The sequence below is a fragment of the Glycine soja genome, chromosome 6 (genome assembly GCF_004193775.1).
Source record: "Glycine soja cultivar W05 chromosome 6, ASM419377v2, whole genome shotgun sequence".
In the NCBI taxonomy this organism is placed as follows: domain Eukaryota; kingdom Viridiplantae; phylum Streptophyta; class Magnoliopsida; order Fabales; family Fabaceae; genus Glycine; species Glycine soja.
Window position 1 is genome coordinate 23793559 of NC_041007.1, and position 20884 is coordinate 23814442.

The 20884-nt window shown below is 31.0% G+C and overlaps 1 protein-coding gene across 1 annotated transcript; it reads right to left on the reverse strand.

The window, feature by feature from the left end:
• Positions 1-10692: 10692 nt before the first annotated feature.
• LOC114416724 (UDP-N-acetylglucosamine transporter UGNT1-like) lies at positions 10693-20656 on the reverse strand. Its single transcript, XM_028381705.1, has 10 exons — positions 20415-20656; positions 14388-14464; positions 14111-14272; positions 13884-14017; positions 12815-12945; positions 12678-12722; positions 12478-12575; positions 11850-11957; positions 11129-11185; positions 10693-11025 (listed from the first exon to the last, which is right to left on the reverse strand). The coding sequence occupies exons 1-10, from the start codon at positions 20542-20544 to the stop codon at positions 10948-10950; spliced, it is 1020 nt and encodes a 339-aa protein (XP_028237506.1). The 5' UTR covers positions 20545-20656; the 3' UTR covers positions 10693-10947.
• Positions 20657-20884: the final 228 nt, after the last annotated feature.

Here is a 20884-nt window from a genome sequence, read left to right on the forward strand (position 1 = left end):
AATGACTTATTTTATCGGTAATAAAAAATTATTTAAGCTTTTTTTTAAATTTTAAGGGGCAAAAAATCATTTTATAATAACTTATACACACTTTAAAAAGATGGATAGTTCATGGCTCATGTCGATCTCCCCTTCCTCCACCCGTGATAGTAAGAGTGGTTGATTAGTAATTATTGTGTGACAATGTTGGTGGTATGTGGTCATGACAAAATGACAATGATAACAATGGTTGACTAATGGTGATGGTGATAACAATAATTGTGGGGGTGACATTGAAGGGATTGTACAATATAAGTGATAAGGACAACTACCAGTCAACAATTGGTAGTTGGTTGTGACAATAGTAACAATGGTCATTGTGGTTATAGTGACAGTATTGGTGATCAATGGTGATAGTGGTTGTGATGGTAGAGACTAGGGGAATTCATAAACCAATTTAGTCCAATCAAAACCAAAAAAAATTGAAAATAAAATTGAATAAACCAAAAAAAATGATTCTTTTTAATTACATTAGATCGGATTTTAGATTTGATTTTGAAATCCAACCCAAACAAAAGTTATATACACGTATACATTTTTATTGTTGGATCAAAGCTTGAAGCCTTGAAGAATTGTCTTTAGGTCTTAGTTTTGGTTTGATGATTTTACAATGCCAAACAAGTTTTATAAATGTGGCATTTGTATTGAATGTTTTAGTCTAGGCATGATGTTTGATATAGTTTAAGTTTCTTTCTTATATTCATGCTTAGTATGAATCAAAGATGTTAGAAAAATGGATTGATCTCTAAATTTCTTATGAGCAATGAGTTCAACAATGTAATTGATTATTACAAGGTTTTGTAATCAATTACAAAGCATTAGAACAAGTAACAAAACTCTCTTCTACTTGAAATTTGGCAAGAAGTGATGAATTAATCGATTAGCAGTTTTTATAATCAATTACAATAGTCAAATTTAGATGAAGGAAGACTTGATAGCTTGAGATAATCAATTGTCATTTATTGTAATTGATTAGATTGCGTCTAGAAACTTAAGGAACTCTTTGTGAGATGAAATAATTGATTGCCACAATTGATAATCGATTATTCTAGAAATCACAAAAGCGTGAGAAGCTCTATGTTTGAAACGACATAATCGATTATCATGTTTCTGGAAATGCAGAAAAAAGAGGATTTTGATAAATTAATTGATTATCATAATTGACAATCGATTAAATCAGTTTTATCTGTCAAAATTATAAATACTCTTATGTTCTTTTCGTTAGTGACTCTCGATATGTTTTTAACTCTGAGAAAATACTTCAAGAGAGTTAACTAATGAAAATTTACTGCATTTCTTCTGTAGATTCAAGTTTATCAAGATTCATTCATTGTTCATCATAACTTGATCATTCTTGGAAGAATAGATTAAAATCTACACATCAAGGTGTATCCATTCCTATTCTGAACTTCTTTGTTATTTCTTATCTTGGTTAGGGTTACCAAGATGTTGTGAGTTGATAGGGTTTCAACTCTCGTTCTTTGTCTTGTAGGGTTTAAGGTAAGAGTGGAATTCAGGAAATTGCATGTGCATAGTGTTTGTGTACCTAATTCTCTACTAGTGGAAGTTCTAAGGGTCTTAAAACAATTGGATGTTGGGTCTTTAAAGACTGAACCAACATAAATTTTGTGAGTGATTCTCTTTCTCTAACCCTTGGTTCTGTGATTCAATCTTGGAAATGGAATTGTTGTTAAAAGGCCATAAAACTTTGTTTTTCATATAATCTTGTTATCATTGTTTTCTTGTTGTGATAATCTTTTTGTGGTAATCTTTTGAGAAAACTTTTATTAATCAAAAGAGACCGTTTTAATTGAACTAACGAACAAAATGGTAAAGATTTTGAAAGAATCTATCCAACCCCTCTTCTAGATTCTCAACTAACCCAACACTATTAGTTGTTTATTGACTTGTAAAGGAGATATCTAATATTCTAAGGGTTTTAATACATTTTTAGTCCCTAATCTTCTTTTGATTTTTGTTTTTAGTCTTTAATAACAAAAATTGACCGATCAAAGTCGTTGAACTTTTTATTTGTTACCACTTTAGTCCCTACTGTCAAGTAACAACATTAATTGATGATGTAACATCGATGTTGATAGCACAATAACTTGCCACATTATTAAGGAGTCTGATGAGATAGCCATGCACATTTTTTTATAATTTGTATTTTTAATCCCTTATCAATTGTCTAACATCATTAGTTATCTAAATAGGTAAGGCTTAAAAAAATAGTTAACGGAAAAAAAATGTGGTTGCCTAGTCAGATTTCTTAATGATGTGGCAAGTCATTGGGTTGTCAACATCATTATCATGTCATTAGTTAATATTATTAATTGCTAGTAAAGACTAAAAGTGGTAACAAAGAAAAAGTTTAGTGACTTTGACTGGTCAAAATTTAGATTAAGGACTAAAAGCATAAATCCAAAAATATTTAGGGACCAATAAAATATTGAACCCTATTTTAAATTATCTTTTATTCTCATTATTGTATATCTTACAAACTAATGTCCTATGGATTAGACCGATTTTCTAGAAACTAATGTTGAACAAATAAAAAAAGTAGGTCTATTGAGAAGTGAGTAAGGGGCGAAGTTGATCGATGATCAAGAGATGGGGATGTAAGTGGAATAATCATTATTACAAAACATAGATTTAACATCACTATATTAACATCGGTTTTCGATAAAAATTGATGTTAACAAAAACGTGGTGACATAATTGTAAATAACTTGAGTTCGTTAACATCAATTTTTTAAAAAAATTGATGTTAACATGAGATTGTTAACATCGATTTTTCATGTTAACGAAGTCATGTTAACATTGGTTTTCGAAAACCAATGTTGGAAAAAGATAACACCACTATTGGTGAATTTTAGTGAAAATCGATGTTAACGTTAACATCACTTTGCCTCCATGCCCTAATTCACTTACTCTCTCCTGCCTCTTTCTCTCTTTTGCAGCTTTGATGTCGTTTACATCTTCCTCTGTGTCATAGCTCCTCCACTCATAGTGTCATTCTTGTTGAGGCAATGAACGTGTTGAGTTAATGTTGTATATTCACTACTCGTTCCTTTGGCTTTTAAAATTAATAAATAATTTGTAAAATTTAAATTTATCATTAGTGAATAGTATACCCCAATTATCAAACGTTTAAGTGTTACCTAAGAAGTTCCCTGTTTCCATGCAAAAGAATAAAGTAAAGACTTCATCATGAAATACATTATTCATTATAGATATAGTTCATTCATTCTCAAGGGTCATTGTTCATTTCATGTAAAGTCTTACTTTATATATCCAAGTTTCTCATATGTCTCACTTAGCATTCAAATCTTTAATTTGTAGGCACTTTTCGTTTTGTTGTTTGCATTGTGATCACGACATTCCTTGTTGGACATTATAGTGACCATTATCACAAGCACAAATATTTTTCATAAACTTTTGATGCTCTTTTGTGTTACCTATTCTTTTATAACCTGTTGAAGAAGGAAAAAAACTAAAACTTGTATATGAAAGAAGAGGTTGATATTGTTTGATCTTCCATATTGGTCTGATCTAGATATCAGACATTGTATTGATGTTATGCATGTAGAGAAAAAAGTGTGTCATAGTGTCATCGACATGCTTCTTAACATTCAAGGCAAGACAAAAGATGATTTGAATACTCGTCAAGATCTAGTTGAGATGGGTATACGAGACCAGTTACATCCAAGGTCTGATGGTAAGAAAATATACTTGCCTCCAGCATGTCATACTTTGTCCAAAAATGAGAAGATAAGTTTTTGTCAATGTCTCTATCGTGTCAAAGTGCCCCAGGGATACTCTTCAAATATTAAGAGCCTTGTGCAGTTCAAAGATCTAAAGTTAATTGGCTTAAAGTCTCATGATTGTCATGTCTTAATGCAACAACTGTTAGTCCTGGTGATACGAGACATTTTGTCTAACAAAGTGAGGCATCCCATCACTCGCCTGTGCTTTTTCTTCAATGTCATATGTAGCAAAGTCATTAATCATATCAAGTTAGATGAGCTGGAAAACGAGGCTATTATTATCTTGTGTCAGTTGGAGATGTATTTTCCTCCTCCATTTTTCAACATCATGGTTCACTTAATTCTTCATTTGGTGAGGGAAATTAAATGTTGTGGTCCCATTTATTTGCAGTGGATGTACTCGGTTGAGCAATACATGAAGATCTTAAAAGGGTATACAAAGAATCTACACCGTCCTAAAACATCTATTATTGAAAGGTACATTGCAGAAGAAACTATTGAGTTTTGTTTAGAGTACATTGAAAAGGCAAAACTTGTTGGGGTTCCCCAGTCTCGACATGACAAAAAAGTGGGAGGTATGGGTTCAAGAGGACTGCATGTTATCACTTCAAGTCTAGAAGAATTACAACAATCTCATTTGTATATATTGAATAACATTAATGAAGTTCTGCCATACATAGTTTGTGACAAAGCTTTAGTCAAGGAAAGTAACCCAAATATGACCAAAAATAAGGTATTGAAAGAGCATAACAAGACTTTCCTAAATTGGTTTAAAGATATAATCTTTGTTGCGATAATGCTTCTAAAACGTTAAGGAAGTTAGCAGATGGGCCTAAAAGAAATGTTAAAACTTGGCAAGGATACGATATCAACAAGTATTCGTTCTACATGAAATCATAAGACAACAAGAGTACAATGCAAAACAATGGGGTTAGTCTAAGGGCTGAATCTCAACACTTTGCTATTGTGCATGATGACAATCCTCGTGTAGCTTTCATGCCTCACTTTAGAGTCATTAAAAACCTGGGAGGTTAATTATGTAAAATTCCGTGTCTGTGTTTTCAAGTGTAAGTGAGTTGATAGCAATATTAGTGTGCGAACCGATCATTTCAGATTTACTTTGGTAGATATAAAGAAGCTCGCTTATCAGAATAAGTCTTTCATCATGACAAAATAAGCTAAATAGGTGTTTTATGTTCAAGATCATTCCGACTAATGTCAATGAAGAAGATGATTCAATTGTTGATACTTGTCTCGGTCCTTTCTCCAGACAAATGCCGACTAATGTCAATGAAGAAGAAGAAGTTGACAACGTCCTCACAAATCGTAATGATTATGATGAAAGAGAATTAATTAACATCGTATAATGTAATTTATTTTATATTTACTTGATTTCATAATTTCAATTACACAACTTAATATAGTTTTCATGGTTTAATTAATGTTTTCTTTTAGCAAGCACATGGCTACACCATTCTAGCTCCCCTCATCCTCCTCCTGAGTCAGCAACACCTTCACTATTTACGTCGAAGAAGACAAGAAAAACAACATGACTCAGATCATTGACTACTAGACTAGTTGGGGTGAAGAGACCAATGGTTAATATGGATCCTGCCATGGGGAAAGCTGATGGTCCCCATAAAAAGAAATTAAGAACATATTTGGGGATTGTTGCTTGCAATAAAGTGGATGTTACATATGATAATTGGAAACAAGTCCTTACAGCTCAAAAGGATTTGATCTGGGAGGATATTCAAGTATTTCAATTAAATGTTGAATGTTGGTAATTGGTTGTACCAAAAATCTTAAATTGAAATTGACTAACTATAAAATGTTTTTATTGTATCACAGGCTGAATTTTATATTCCTGAAGCATCTGATTCGAGGACAAAGAAAAAACAAATACTTCAGACCATAGGAGAGCGGTAGAGGCAGTTTAAGTCAGATTTGACCTCCAAATAGGCTCTAGCAGACGACAAGGAGGACGAGGATGACAAAGTATGTGAAAAGTAAGACATAAGCAAAGACAAGTGGAGCTAATTTTGTCAAAGCCGTAGAGACCCCTCATGGGAGGTTAGTTGATTTTCATTGTTTTTTAAACTTCATATTTACGTATTATTGTGAACCGTATTAAGTTAGACTTATGTGTAATTGTTACAAGATGTTCGAAAGAAGGCGCAGGCCATTCAAAAAGAAAACACTACCACATACGTGTTGTCTCGTGGGAGTTATGATTTTCCAGAAAAAAAGTTGATAAAGGACAAGAAAAAGAAACGATTGGAGGAAGTAGCTCAATCCAAGAGCACCAACACAATCATTGATCCTCCATCTCCCATTAGACGACACGTGAAGTGGAATATGGCTCGCACAAAAAAATTTGTTCAAATGACGTCTCAGGAAGCAAAGAAAATTGTAGATAGGATTGTAAGTGACTCTTATTTGTCTGTAGTCATTTTTTATAATAATTGTTGGATCAATAAATCAAATTTGTTTCATCTATTGACTACAGGATTCCCTTGAAGAGCAGGCCTCACAGGGAAGCTTTGTCTTCCATGGACATCAAGATATTACTGACTGCTACCATTGGGCGACCAGAGCACCCTGGTCGTGTCCGTGTTGTTGGAGCCGGTGTCACGATCAAACAATACTTTGGACCGGCTTCAAGGAGCTCCTAAACATCTTCATCCATGGCTCCTAAAGACCTAGAGCAGCTGACATAAAAAAATAGGGACCTGTTAGAGGAGTCTATCACAAAAAAGTGACTCGACAACTAATATTATCCTTAAGCCAGATGCAGTTGCAAATGCAATCATAGGGACTCGCACTGCCTCTTGAGGCTGAGGTTGGTCCTTTTTTTGCTTGTGTCAACAAAAAGGAAAGTTGTGTCGACCCCTCGGGGCAGGACCCATCTAATGGGGTAGGCACTTAACACCTTCCTTGCTTGGCCGACATATCTTGTAAAGCCTTTTTCAGAATAGATATTTCATTTTGTTGTTTTTAAGAATTATTAAAAAATATTTGTTACAAATAAAGTTTTCATTCTCTTTCACTTATGTTTATTACCTGTGTAGGATAGACAGGGAATTGAGGGACCGACAAAACCTATAGATAGGTTGGATCTTGATGTCGATCCCTTATACATTATGACATTGACCATCTCGAAGCTTTTCCTCAAGTCATTGTAGGTGTTGTGGGATGTTACCGTGTTTGGGGTGTATAATGATAATTTCCCCTTGTACATAAAACATGAAGATCTTTCTGAAATAGCACACGGTGGTCAATGTCTGAGCATCTCTGTTATACAATTGTGGATTCTGTAAGTCATTTTATATTATTCTATATTAGCTAACTAATTGTTTTAAATTCATACATAATTTACTTTATTTTAACAAAATTAAGCATATAACTGAGACAAGTATGCAAGCGGGGAATGCCTCTATGTATGGATTCCTCAAGCCACAATCCATACAAAAATTTGGACAATTGCAATTTGAATCAGAAGATTATATTAAGAAATGGATGTAGAATTCATAGAAAAATGTCTACCTAGGAGCCTACTTGAATGAGTAAGTTAAACTGAAAAAATCAATTTAAATAATGTATGTTTTATAATAACTTAATGTTCTCCAATGCAGTGCATATTGGCAATTGGCCGTTATATGTCCTAAGAACAATGTTGTCATCTGATTTTGTTCCTTGCACAATAGGCCCGACGACTACTTGAAAGGAATTATTAACAGGTCAATTGTATTTTGTAATACATTTACTTTATAGATAATAGTTGACATCAATATTTTAATTGTACAATATGCATGGTTGTTTCTCTTAATCAGTGCTTTGAAGGAATTCAACGACAGCCAACAAAGTTAATCCAAGGCTGCTGCTACACAAATTATAGTTAAAGTAAGTCATTTAAACAATGTTTGATGCCTTAAAAATTAAATTTTATTACTTTGTACAGTAATTTTTTGTTAACTTTGAATATCTAAATATCCTATTCAATTTAGTGTAATAAGCCAAAAGGAAGCACTGAGTGCGAGTACTATGTAATGCATTGAATGCCAACAATAGTCCTAGGAGGTTTCAAGGATAACGGGGAAACGATAATTGTTCACTTCAAAACTAATTGAATTTGTTATAATTGTTATTATTTATACTTATTAACTTATGTTTTATTATATCATGTAATATTTTACTGATCCAAGACCATTGGAACTAGAGAGAATGAAGATAATTCGCATTTAGTGGGCAAGATATTATCTAAAAGTTAAAAATGAAACACTCGGTATTTAAGTAATTTTAAAATTGTAGAGTTATATTAATTTAGATTAGGTTATAAATGATTTAATTTTATGTATTAACTTTCATTACTTTAAATATTTCTTTTAATTCATAGTAAATATTCAATTTTTATGGACAAAATTTGAATTGCATGATACAAAACTCTATGAAAATTGTTTGGTCTGGTTCTGTTTTTCAATTTACAAGTTAATTTGGGATAATTAAAAAAAATAGTCAGGATATTAAAAAAAATTCCAAAAAACAACATCGATTTTTAGCTGCATACCAACATTGATTTTACCAAAAAATCGATGTTGTTATTGACTAACAACATCAGTTTTAAAAAAACCGATGCTGTCTCTTAAAAGCAACATCGGTAAAAATCGATGTTATCAGTCAATGACAACATCAATTTTACTAAAAATTGATGTTTTTGATTGACAACATCGGTTATTATAGAAACTAATGTTGTTTTGTACATATTTTACTTTTTTTGTTATTTCTTACTATACGACATTGATTTTCATTGATTTTTTAGAAAATCGATGTTGCATAGTTTAGTTTAATATTGGTTTTTGGAAACTGATGTTAACGTTCATACTTTTAATGTCGGTAGTTTCAACATCGGTTAATAACTGATGTTGAAAGTCCTTAATAACCGATGTTAAAAACCTATTTTCTAGTAGTGTTAATGCAGCAATAGAGGAACCTTGATAGACTTATAGTGATGCAAATTGTGATGGTGGTTGTAAGTAGCATCTCTTGGTAGCATTTGTGGGCCAAAGATGACAAAAATGGAGGAGCACTTGGCTTTGCAACATGAGAGGAAGAAGGGTAGACTCAATGGAGAGTGCTTTGGAACCATGCAATATTCTAAGTGCACGTTTAGATTAAAGTTTGCAAAAGTATCCCAAATGTTGCTTCTCTGAAGTTGAGTTTACAAGCAAAAATTTACTCTCAAATATATTTTTGGGAAGCAACCACACATGATCCAAAACTCATTTTCCTCTCAAACATACTTTTGGATCCTCCCATTGAAATCCAAACACACCCTAAAATTTTAATAGGAGTTCTTCAAAATGTTTTTAACCATTTGTTTTACATGTTTTATTTAGAAGAACTCCTATTAAAATTTTGATAGAAGTAATGAAAAAGAAAGCACAAATGATGAAAGGCTCGAGGATGTTGCACCTTACTAATCACACCTACGTCTATTGCCTATGATCACCTAATTTACTTTTTATTAAGGTTTGATATCATATAATTAGTTTTATAAAAATAATTATTATTTTAAATTTAAATTATTCTATATTAATTCTAGATATATATTTTTAATTTTTACACATGTAACAATCACCTGATAACCTTCAGCTGGCACGACATCACTAAAAGTGCTACATAGACATGTACATGAAGGTTAACGGGAATGAGTTAACAATATGATCAATTCGTCATATTTTTTTTTAGATTTGAAAGACTAAATTTGAATTTTTTTTTATCTTTCAGGAACTAATTTATTATTATCACACACTTTTAAAGACCAAAATGAACATTTACTCATAAAAGGAATTGATAAGTAATTATTTACACAACTTATTCTTTTTTTAAAAATAAAATAAAACAATGTATTAAGGATTGTCAAGAAAAGTATATAAATAACAATTCAATATATATTTTGTAATATTACTTAATTAATTTTATTAAAAGATTTAAATGTTATTTTATTAATACTGGTTCAACTATGGTCCAACCACGACTTAACTATTATACCTTGAACTAGTGCTTTAATCGGTTTAATGACCAATTCAATTTTAAAAACATTAGTCTTTTGAGAAAGAGTTGAATGAGTTATTTTTCAACTAGATATCAAAATGTCTTTTTATTTTAAAAATTGAGTTTAAATGTTTCAAAAATAGGTTAAATATCAATTCAGTCTCATTTTAATCGTATATATTTTGCTTTGAAATTTACATTTGAAATTAAAAATAAAAAATTTACAAAAACTTCCTACTTTTATTTATAAAAAAATATTTAATTCTCTCATATTTTTTACTAGTAGTAACATTTTATTACTAGCATTGACATCAACTATAAATCACCAATCCTTCTTCAATTATAAGATTAAAAAAATGTCAACCATATGGACCAAAAAAGCCTAAACTAACTTAACTAAGAGCATAACCTTCCTTTTCTCGCACCACTATTTCTATCCTTCAAACCGAAGAATAGTTGACTACGAAAAAAGGTCTTCGCAATATCTAGATTACGTGTATTGGGCAATTTATAATTTTTAATAAAAAATAGTGTGAATTCTCAAACTTCCAAAAACATCTCAAGGCACCATTTTGCAAGCAAAGATAAACATATCGAATGTCATTACTAGTTTAATTCTCAAGAAGACTTATATCTAATTGTTCGAAGTTAAATCATTAATTTTTTTTAGAGAATTTAAATCATTAGAGCATATTTGGTCTTGCCAAAACTATATAGGAACTACGTCAAGGCAGAACAAGTTACTAATTTCTGCGTTATTTACTTGATTTCACGTGATTTTTTGGGCTCTTATCAAATATCAATGTGTAGCCTAGCACATACTATATTACTAGTTGACCAGAATTATAAAAGTTAAATTAAACGCTTTTATATTAAATATTTTCAGGAATTCATTTCTATTGTCATTCCCTAAGTTACACTTGGGCAGACAAAAACATTTTTTATACTGTAAATTTTGATAAAGATAATTTGATATTTGACCTTTTTCTGTTGACTTAATTTGTAAACCCTAAAAAATTTGTAGGGACACTATACGATGCTTGTTTGGTGTTTTGATGTTCCTAAACACCCACCTGAAAGGTCATCCTCATACTGCTTGCATCAGTTTACAATAAGCATACAAACAGGACCCAAGGAAGCCAAGTACTTGACCAAGAATATTGAACTGTGAACAAAAACATAAGACAAAGAAGTTTAATGAAAAATAGTGAAAATAAATGCTACACCCATCAAGAAATTCAAGATTCCAAAGGAATTATTTGTCTTACCAAGTCATATGGAAGTCCTCCGAATAATAACCAACCAATACCACTTGTGAAAACATCCTGGACCAAACGTACAGATTAGGAAACAGTATAATAGTTAGGAATCTTTTTTTTAAGGAAAGTATTGTTAGGAATCTTGAGAAGCGACAAATTTTATTTTTCACAGATTAACAATATTAATTCTCCTTCCACAGTTAAATATAAGAAAAAATAATTAATTTAACATTAATTAAGAAAATCATTTAATAAGGATTAGAGTAATAATCTTATAGTTGGAGAAGGTGCATAAGGATTAGAGTGATAAGCAATTCTAACATGATATACTAATTAGTAATATTTGTGGATAAAAAAATTTAAAAATAAGTTAACATTTTTTAATCTTACTAACTTCAATTTTTTAAATACCTTTTATTAGAATTCAATATCATTGATAAAAAGAAAAGTCATTACATATAGAATTGGTATTAAATAAAAAATGTTTTAGGAATAACATAATTAAATAAAATAAAATAATTTTGTTTTGTTTGTATTTAAGTTTATCATATATAACATTTTGTTTTTACTTATAATTGAATTCAGATAGTACACATAAGAGTATCGTACATCACTATGCAAGGAGAACAAAATGGTTTTCACTTGTGAACTAACGATTGGTTTTGTCAGCAAAATCTTTAGGTAATTTTGATAATTCAGGAATGGAAAAATGGGTAAAGACATTACTAACCTTTAAGTTACCACAGATTGCCTGTGTAAGTGCCGAGTTGATAGTTGTATTCAAAACTACGATGTAGTTTATAAAGAAAGTAAAAGCGCAGGAAAGAAGCATCACAACCTGCCCAAGATTCCAATGGAGCAAATCATATAATGCCTCTAAATTATCAATTGACAGATATAATAATGACAATGACGTTATATAATCAAGAAATGCATGACACAAGCATATGCTACAGTTCTAATAAATTGAAAACCTGATGAATAGTGGATAATCAGAAAATACATCAGGGCATTCAAGTTACACCAATAAGATATTGATGAAATTTTTAATATTGGGAGATGCACCACAGCTTAATATATTATGTGCACTATCATAAGCATTTACAGCATAAACTTACCAGAAATATTATGGTATGAGTACAATTTTAGATGGAAAAATTTAAAATATGTTATGATATTCTACTTCTATCAGATGAGAAATATCTCTAAAAACAAACAGATTAGAAAATAATTTTTATGAAACTGATTACACTACTTGTTCAAAACACTAACCACAAAATGATATGTCATGCCAAGTTTTTTATGGAAGTATCAGAATTCAATTTGTGCATGAAGTTTAGAAAACAAATTAGAAGCACCTGAAATCCACGGGAAAAGAAGTATGGAAAGTTTAGTGTTGCTTGGAGATCTCCTCTGAGTAAGGACCAGAGAAACAAGATTGGTCCACAAATCACCACTAAATAGAAAATTAAAGAGTTAAGAAGAGTACAATTAATATGCTATGATCAGATGACATTAATTGGAAATTAAACAGAACTTCAAGATCACTAAATCTTACCATTGCACCATACAATACCAAAAATATTGAGGCCGCTGGATTTACCTAAGAAAAGTTGTAAATGTGCCAATATTCAATGAAGAATGCCTAAAGTAATCAAAAGAATGAGACAGAACAAGGAAATGATGAAATCTTACCAACACGAGAAACAGAAGCCAGGTATACTGCCTTACACATGTTTTCTACAAATACAACTGAATAGGAAAAAGCATCAAATGCCAAGTCACGAGCTCCAGCAACAAAAGCACCGGCTATGATTATCCCAACACTGATGAATCATTTAGTCCGTTAGGCAAAGAAACATAATCGCTCTAAAACTAACATATCTAGCTCAAAAAGTAACAAAAACTAACAACTAACGTTGATCAATAAAAAATGGCTCAAAAAATGAATGTAGGAAAAGAGTTAAAGGCATGACACGACCTATTTGCTCAAATATATCATGTTCTTGTTATGCATATAGCCCTCATCTCCATCATCAAATTAATCAATTAATTGATATAATATGTATAAAATAGCAGGGAGAAGAATTATATATGTAGACTCTAATTATATTTTGAAAAAATAATGTACATTACTTGTATTATGCATATCAAAGTTCACTTTTGGTCCATCTCTTAAATATTTGGATAAAATTTAGGTGCAACTCCTTCGGAAGAAACTGCATCAAAATTTTGTAATTGTTATTTTGGTTCCTCTTGATGGAAAATTATAAAATATTGAGGGATAAATACCAGGAAGATTTACACTAATGAGTCATAGGTAATCATACAAGTGAATATGATATTACACCTTAACTCAAAACCTTAACGCTCATGTTTATAGGTCTTCTCTCTGTTCAACTTTTCATTTTTACTCGATATGAAACTTCATCTCACACTAAACGACAATTTTCCTCTCACTCCACACTTAGACTCCAACAATTCCCATGAACCTATTGACAATATAAATCTTTTATTAACCTTGAGAGGATTACTGCTCACTTTCTAGAGGACTGTTTAAAGCAACGTGGCTAAGGGAAAAACAGTTTCTTACCTTCATCCCTAACCATTAGATTTTATCGATGTATAATTTTCCACCACCTCTTAGATATAGTAACATGTCCAGAACAAATAAAACAGAATGCCATTCTCCTGGGTTCGAATAATTATCGTAAATGATCCAAGTTTAAGCACTGGATAAGAATAGTGAGAGTCGCATGCATACCTTCCAACAACAAATCTTGAATGTGTCTGCCCTGACAGAAAATACTCCATAACCATTGTGAAGGCGACAACAGTTCGCCTGAGGGTGGTGTACATGGGAATGTTTATACCGCGCACTGCTTCCATGGTCACTACCTATCATCAAATAGAAAATGGTTGTAGAAAACTCATGTCCTTCTATTGTCAAGGAAAAAAGGCTCAAAATGCTTACAACTTACAAGTACTTACCATAAAAAGCAAATAAGTTAAAGCAAGAGGAAGTGTCTGGGCTAATGTCCTATAGGACACAAATATTATTGTATTCTTAGAACTGCTCAGCGATTCACCAGCTGTGAAAGAAATTATCTTCAAGGATCTCAACACGTAGAGAATAATAAATGCAAACACCATCTGAAACCAACATGAAACATAACTTTTCAGCATGATAAGCAACTTTTGAGAAAAATATTAATTTTAAGCATTAGCTCTAGGAGATAGTAAAAAATCATCTTGAAAAAAGAACTACCTGAGCAAGTGTGATGACATTTGCAAATGGGAAATTGTAAGAGGAGAGGGCTGCTTTGTTGAACATGACCAAGAGAACTGTAGAACAATCAATCATTACAATGTCCCATTAATATCTATACAACAAAATTTCAACCAGGAACATATTGAAAGGTTTAAATGTTTTTAATCCCTATAATATACTTGTTTTATGCTTTTAGTTTTTTAAAATTATTTTTATGATTTTATTCCTTATAATATGTTTATTTTATGTTTTTATTCCCTATAAAATTACAAACTTTTGATATTGATCCTTCTTAAATTAGAATATATTTATTTTAGGTCCTATGCCAAGTCTATTTCCAATAGATTGCTGACATCCACGAGTGAAAAGTGATAGGAACTAAAACCATAAAATAAAATTTTACAGAGACCAAAACCATAAAAAAATTCATGGGGACCAAAAGTATAAAATGAGTATATTACATGAACTAGAAACATGTTTAAGCCCATATTGAAAATAACAAACAAAAAATATCAGTTCTTTTATAAATTTGCAATTGCAACACATAAAGAAATAAGAGACCAGACAGAGGGCAAAATGCCATCCTGGAGATCGATGGACAACTTTATCAACATAAAAGTTATAACTTTTCAAAGTATATAATCTTTCTGCAATAAAAGTTGTAATCAAGCTTCAGTAAAAGATTAGGAAGAGCAATACTAGCTAAGAATACCACATTAGTTAGGAATATGGTCAAAATACTTTAATATGAATTGGACAAACTTCTTTCTTTAAGCTAGTTTTTAGGAGTGAATTAGGCTTAGTTCATTTCTAATATCTCTGTTTGGTCGTTTCCAGTTTCAATGGTTATGTTCTTGATCCTGTTTAGCTCTAAATAACATGTTCTATTTAATTTCAAATAGACACCTATGTGGATTGCTGTGTTTTTGGCCAATATTTATAGTCTATTCACCTCAAGTTTTGTTTTACTTGCCTTTGATCAATTATAAGGGTCTCGTCAATTTCACATTTGTATCTCATCAATTTCACATTTGTATCTCATTTAGTTGTGTTCTCTATCCTACAGTGTTTTACACGTGTATTAATTACTACCAAGTTTACAAAGTCTTTTGTATTTTTAGTTTAGACTTATTTTTATTTGTTAATTCGGCTTAATTTTAGCCAGCATAAGTTTCAATTAAAGGTAGAATTTTAGAAAATGATTCCTATGTGTTTAGAGTCTTAAACTTAAAGAATGTTTTTGATCTGTGCTTTCTCAGTTTATACTTGTCCTGAAATATTTGTATGATTAATGACCGAACTAGAAGTTTTTACCTGGAGATACCGAGTTCTTTAGATGAGAGGTAAATTTTAATTTTGTATGCGTACACACATAAACAAAAAAAAAAAAAAACCCTGTATTACGCATATTTCTTTCTTTCAAAGAAAGATAAAAAAACATGGAAGAAAAGAATATACAAAGAGGAAAAAGACTTTTCTCACAAGAAGACAACAAAGAAATCACCTTGAACCTGTGATTGGGTCACTTAACAACCAACACATAGTACTCTTTCAAGATCTTATCTTCTTTATGAAAGAAGCCATGCTCAACAACTAACAAGGAGAAACTGATAGAATAGCATATTCTTCAAAAAAAAAAAATCCCAAACAATTTATTCCACAGAAAAATTACTATAGAGTACGAATCCCAATTTCTGAACTAGAATAGCACACATTATACACGTGGTGAGAAACAAAGCAGTGAGATCATGTCCAAACAAAAAAGTTGAAAGGGATGAAGAATTCTCAACTAGTTCTTAATTTTACAAGAAAGTAATTTATTTTAGTTATTTTTAAAATTAAAAGACTGATGAAGAATTGTTAGAATTTTGCTTGACTCATAATTTGGTAATTTATCTTTGTTTGCCTTCAAAGATATCGACAACCAGCCAAAGTAGTAAAAGCCACAGGGGCTGTCACAGTACTATATCATGTTCGCACCCGCCAAAATACTTTCCACCATATTAATGATAAGCTTTGAAAAAACCTCATGACAGAACATTGACAAAGGAATCAACCTTAAACTCTAAGAAAACCACAATCTAGTCGGAAAATTGAAATATGGGGAAAAAAATTTAGAAATTAGATTTTCATTTAATTCAACTATAAAAATTAACTCATAAAATAAGTATTACCCCACTTATATATTTTATTTTGATATTAGTTAATGTAAGACTTTATTTTTTTCAATAAAAACTTATGTAAATCTAGGGGATGATCCTCTCCACCAAAAAAAGTAATCTGCTCTACACACTTTATAACATTGGATTACCCAAGTGCTTTTCTCTAATTTCTTTCTACTATCTCTATGTTACCAAAACAAAAAACATAATTATATTTGAACACTTTTAAATCCTAAATACTTCATTAAAAACTTTAATTTCTTTTTATCTTTTTTTTTATTATATTACATCAACAATTAAATCAAAAAATTATTTTTTCTCTCCATATTTCTCTTAAGATGTAAACATCAAAGAGATACTTAAACAATCATTTTTCAAACTCTACTATTATTTATATTTTTATAACTTTTTTACAAGACTTATATTATTTATATATACAACAATTTTCTATAATACTTTTATAATATTATTTCTCTTTCTCTTTTCATTGCATCAACTATCTTTTTGTTTACACTTCTTGTTTTTCGTGTCTTTTATACATAGAGAAAATAAAGATTCACTTATTCTAAGAATAATCATTTTATCTTCATTATTTATTTTATTAAAATATAATGATTAAGATTAAGTATTCATTTTAATTATTAAATTTTAAGAAAATGAAAAATAATCCTAAAATAGTTACTTTTAAAATAAGTAAATCTCCTCTCATATATATATATATATATAAAATTGTTTTTAATTTGGTTGGACATAAACATAAAAGAGAGAAAAATGTGAATAAGATAGAAATATATAGAATTGAAATTCACTCATAACTCACATCTAATAGATGGAAAAAAAAAGATAATTTAAAAAAAACTATTGATAGATTTTAAGATAAGTTTTATGAGTAACTAAGGCACGTCACACTTGTAGCCACTGTGCCATAGCACCGCGCATGTCGATCGACCCGTCCCTGTGAGCCAAAAACTAAGGCACAGTCACATACCCTTATGCACGCGCGACAACAATTGACCCTCGTGGGGTCACTTCATCAAAAAGGAGAAGGAAGGAAGCAAAATGAAGCCTAGGGAGAAGTAAACCCTTATAACATCATAATCCCAATCAACTTCTCAATGAACTATCATTCAATCCACCAATAACCATTTTGATATAACTGGTCATAATTTGTATTTATTAATCAACAAATATAAAATTTGAATTTTGATTGAATTTTAAATATAAAATAAATTATGTTTAAAAATAAATTTTCTTTTTATATATATTTGAATTAATAATCACTTTATCACGACAACTATTTCATATCAATCTCATGTTAAAAAAACTCTCATTCAATACTAAAAAAAAAACTCCCATTCAATAATGTCAATTACTAGGGCCTCAATTGTGCATTCCTGAAGTTGACACTTGTAAATTTTGTTTAATGGAGCACTCCTTACCATGATACGGACTTCATCATTCATTCCACTGTTAACTTTTTTCTCGTATCATTATCATAACAGTTTATGGATCACATCCTATAAGCAGACAAATTCCCTACTGTTTATCATATACTATATTGTAATAATATTTGAGTGCTTCATGCCAATCCTAAAATATTTCATTTCACATGAGAAATGGTCCCCACCCACCTGCTTATTTTCAACGAGCTAATATATAACTCGAGACATTGTTTCGGTAGACCATCTCATAGGTGATTCATATATAAATTATTAATAATGACTTTTAGATTAATCTGATATTCACAGTACTAAGGTGTATTTTCTTTATAATAGTATTGTCTATTTTTTTCTCCCGCCAATGAAGATGATTTCTAATGGCAACTTTTCATGTTTTTAAATCTTTTTCTCCTTCCAAAACCAAAAAATGTTATGAGACAATCACCATGGACCATCGCATCGAGATCAATCATCATTGAACAAATCCAACAACAACGTTTTCCTCCAAATATAAACTCCCTTGAACCCCGTTGCACACAAACCACTAGCTCGCCACACACAACCACCATTCAACAAAACGCAATGACATCAAATAAGCAACACAAACACACAGTTCCATCAATGAAAATAGATAGATAAACAAATAAAGAGAAATTTCATTATTAGTTAATAGGAACTGAGATGAAAGTAGATCTGGCGCACTGGATCTAGGCTCCGACGAACTCAACGATGTTGTAGATCTGGTGCGTCTGCGTCGTGAACCATGGATTCCGATGTGTCAGGTTCTTATCCCTCACAATGGTTGTTCAAATCGTGATATGGTGTCATGGTTCTAGGCTCCAACGAACTCGACGACGTCATGGATCTGGTGCGGGTGCACCATGGATTTCGAAGCGTCAGACGTGAATCTCTCGCAGCAATTGTTCAAATCGCAAAAGTCATGATGATGGTGCGGATTTGTTGTCGTGAATCTGGTGCGGCTTTCATGAAGTTGATGACGTTGCGGATTTGGTGTGGCACGTACGAGAGGAATGAGAGATCGCAACAATTGGGGAAGCAAATCTAGGGAGGGAGGGGAAGAAGAGAAAGAAGGAAAGAAAAAAAACGCATCGTACGTTGTCGCCGATAATCGCCTCCACAGCAGCGTGTAGTGGCTAACAGAGCAGACCGAAAATAAGCTTGTATCGAGTGGGAGAGGTGTAGGATGAGAGGATAAAATTAGATCAATCTGATGATAAATAATAGTGGTTCATTATACAACACTTGTTTGGGTGATTCACCCTAGAATTCGCCACAACTTGATCTAATTCTTAAAAAGTTCACATCTATATATGTAAATTAGTCTCTAATGGTGATAAGTTTATCCTATGTCATCAACATGTAAATTATTTTATCTTTTAGAATCAAATAGTTGCACGATCACCCAATAATAAACGAGATTTAAAGAAAATTTTAAGAGAATTTTTTTACTTTTTAAATTTTAAATATGTTGGATTTTTTTTCTAACATATGATTTTTTTTATCAATGTCTATATGAGGCATTTTTTACTTTTTAAATACTAATAAAAACATTTTTTTATTGGTGGACTTAAAGCGTAAGCTTTACTGCATCACCTTTGACCATTCATGATTAGTTTCATATTAATTCTATTTTGAATTATTGTTTGACTTTTTTAGTATTGATTTTTTCAAATTGATGCATCAAAACAATTTATGTATGACATTCTATAGCACTGGTTAATAAATATCTTACATTATGGGTTTAGAATCTAATTTGACTCTGATCCAACAAAACCGACTATTGAAGTGAGGGTTTGACCTCATTTATCCTATTTTAATCTTATCACTATTCAAGACTTAAATTTTTTTTCCAATAGAACACCAAAATGCCATTTCCTTGACATTATTTCACTCCCTTCTTTGGTGCCAGATTAAGTAACTAGGTAACCCAACACTAACTACATATTATCAAATTAATTATTTATACTGTTGAAGAAGTTATAAGATTAACATAATGGTTGAAGAAAAAAAAAGATCATGAAAATATTATGGGTTTAAATCTCTCTTACTAAGATTCTAACAAAACTGATAATTAATATTTGCAATTAAAGTAAAATCATTTAGCCTTTTGATATTTGCACAGGATGATTTGTCAAACTTAATCATTTTCAGATGCCCATTTGAAAATTTTCAAATCATCTAACACTTGTTCAGCCAATATAGAAAGAAAAAAGCAATTATCTGATGAGTTGTATAATTACATCAGGTTGAATTACGTAACAGACGAGATGGGTAATTAAGAAACTTAAAAAACTGAAAGTTTTACACAATACACGCCTAAAAATATTAAATAGTAATGTACGTAACAAAGAAAATATTATGAAGTTAATTAAAGTAAAAAAAAAAAGAAGAAAAAAACGAACCCGAAGAGGCCATATATGATAAGGCAGCGAAGACTCCTCTTCTTGTCATGGCTGAAACTTTTCGTTGTCTTTCATCCCTCTGATTGCGATCATCAGAGAGTGGCAGCCTTAAATTCTTCTCAGACTCCATTAATGGCGTTAACTTTCACGTACCGCCACTGATCTATTTTTTCTTTTCTGTTGCCTGATGAGAAATTGAGGCGACAAATGTTATTTTATAGATAGAAAAGGAAAGAGGAGAGAGAGAGATAAAGGACGTAAGAAGAAGTGATATTTTAAGCATGATCCTGGCTGATTTTTTACCTTGTGTATAAGAGAAAGTGACAAAACAAAATCGCCAAGATTGAGTCATATAAGGTTTATTTGGTCAACATGACAACATTGAGTCATAAATGTAACTGTTCAAGTACATCTGTTTTTCCTTATTTTTCTTTAATACATAAATCAGAAGTACCTGAAAACAACAAATT

What these genes read in the sequence shown, in the direction of transcription:
- LOC114416724 (XM_028381705.1), bottom strand. Translation starts at nt 20,544, where the DNA reads ATGGAGTCTGAGAAGAATTTAAGGCTGCCACTCTCTGATGATCGCAAT. An exon ending in TCAAGATTTGTTGTTGGAAG is followed by an intron (nt 12,946 to 13,883) that starts GTATGCATGCGA and finishes ATGATTCATCAG; the next exon opens with TGTTGGGATAATCATAGCCG. An exon ending in CAATCTGTGGTAACTTAAAG is followed by an intron (nt 11,186 to 11,849) that starts GTTAGTAATGTC and finishes CGTTTGGTCCAG; the next exon opens with GATGTTTTCACAAGTGGTAT.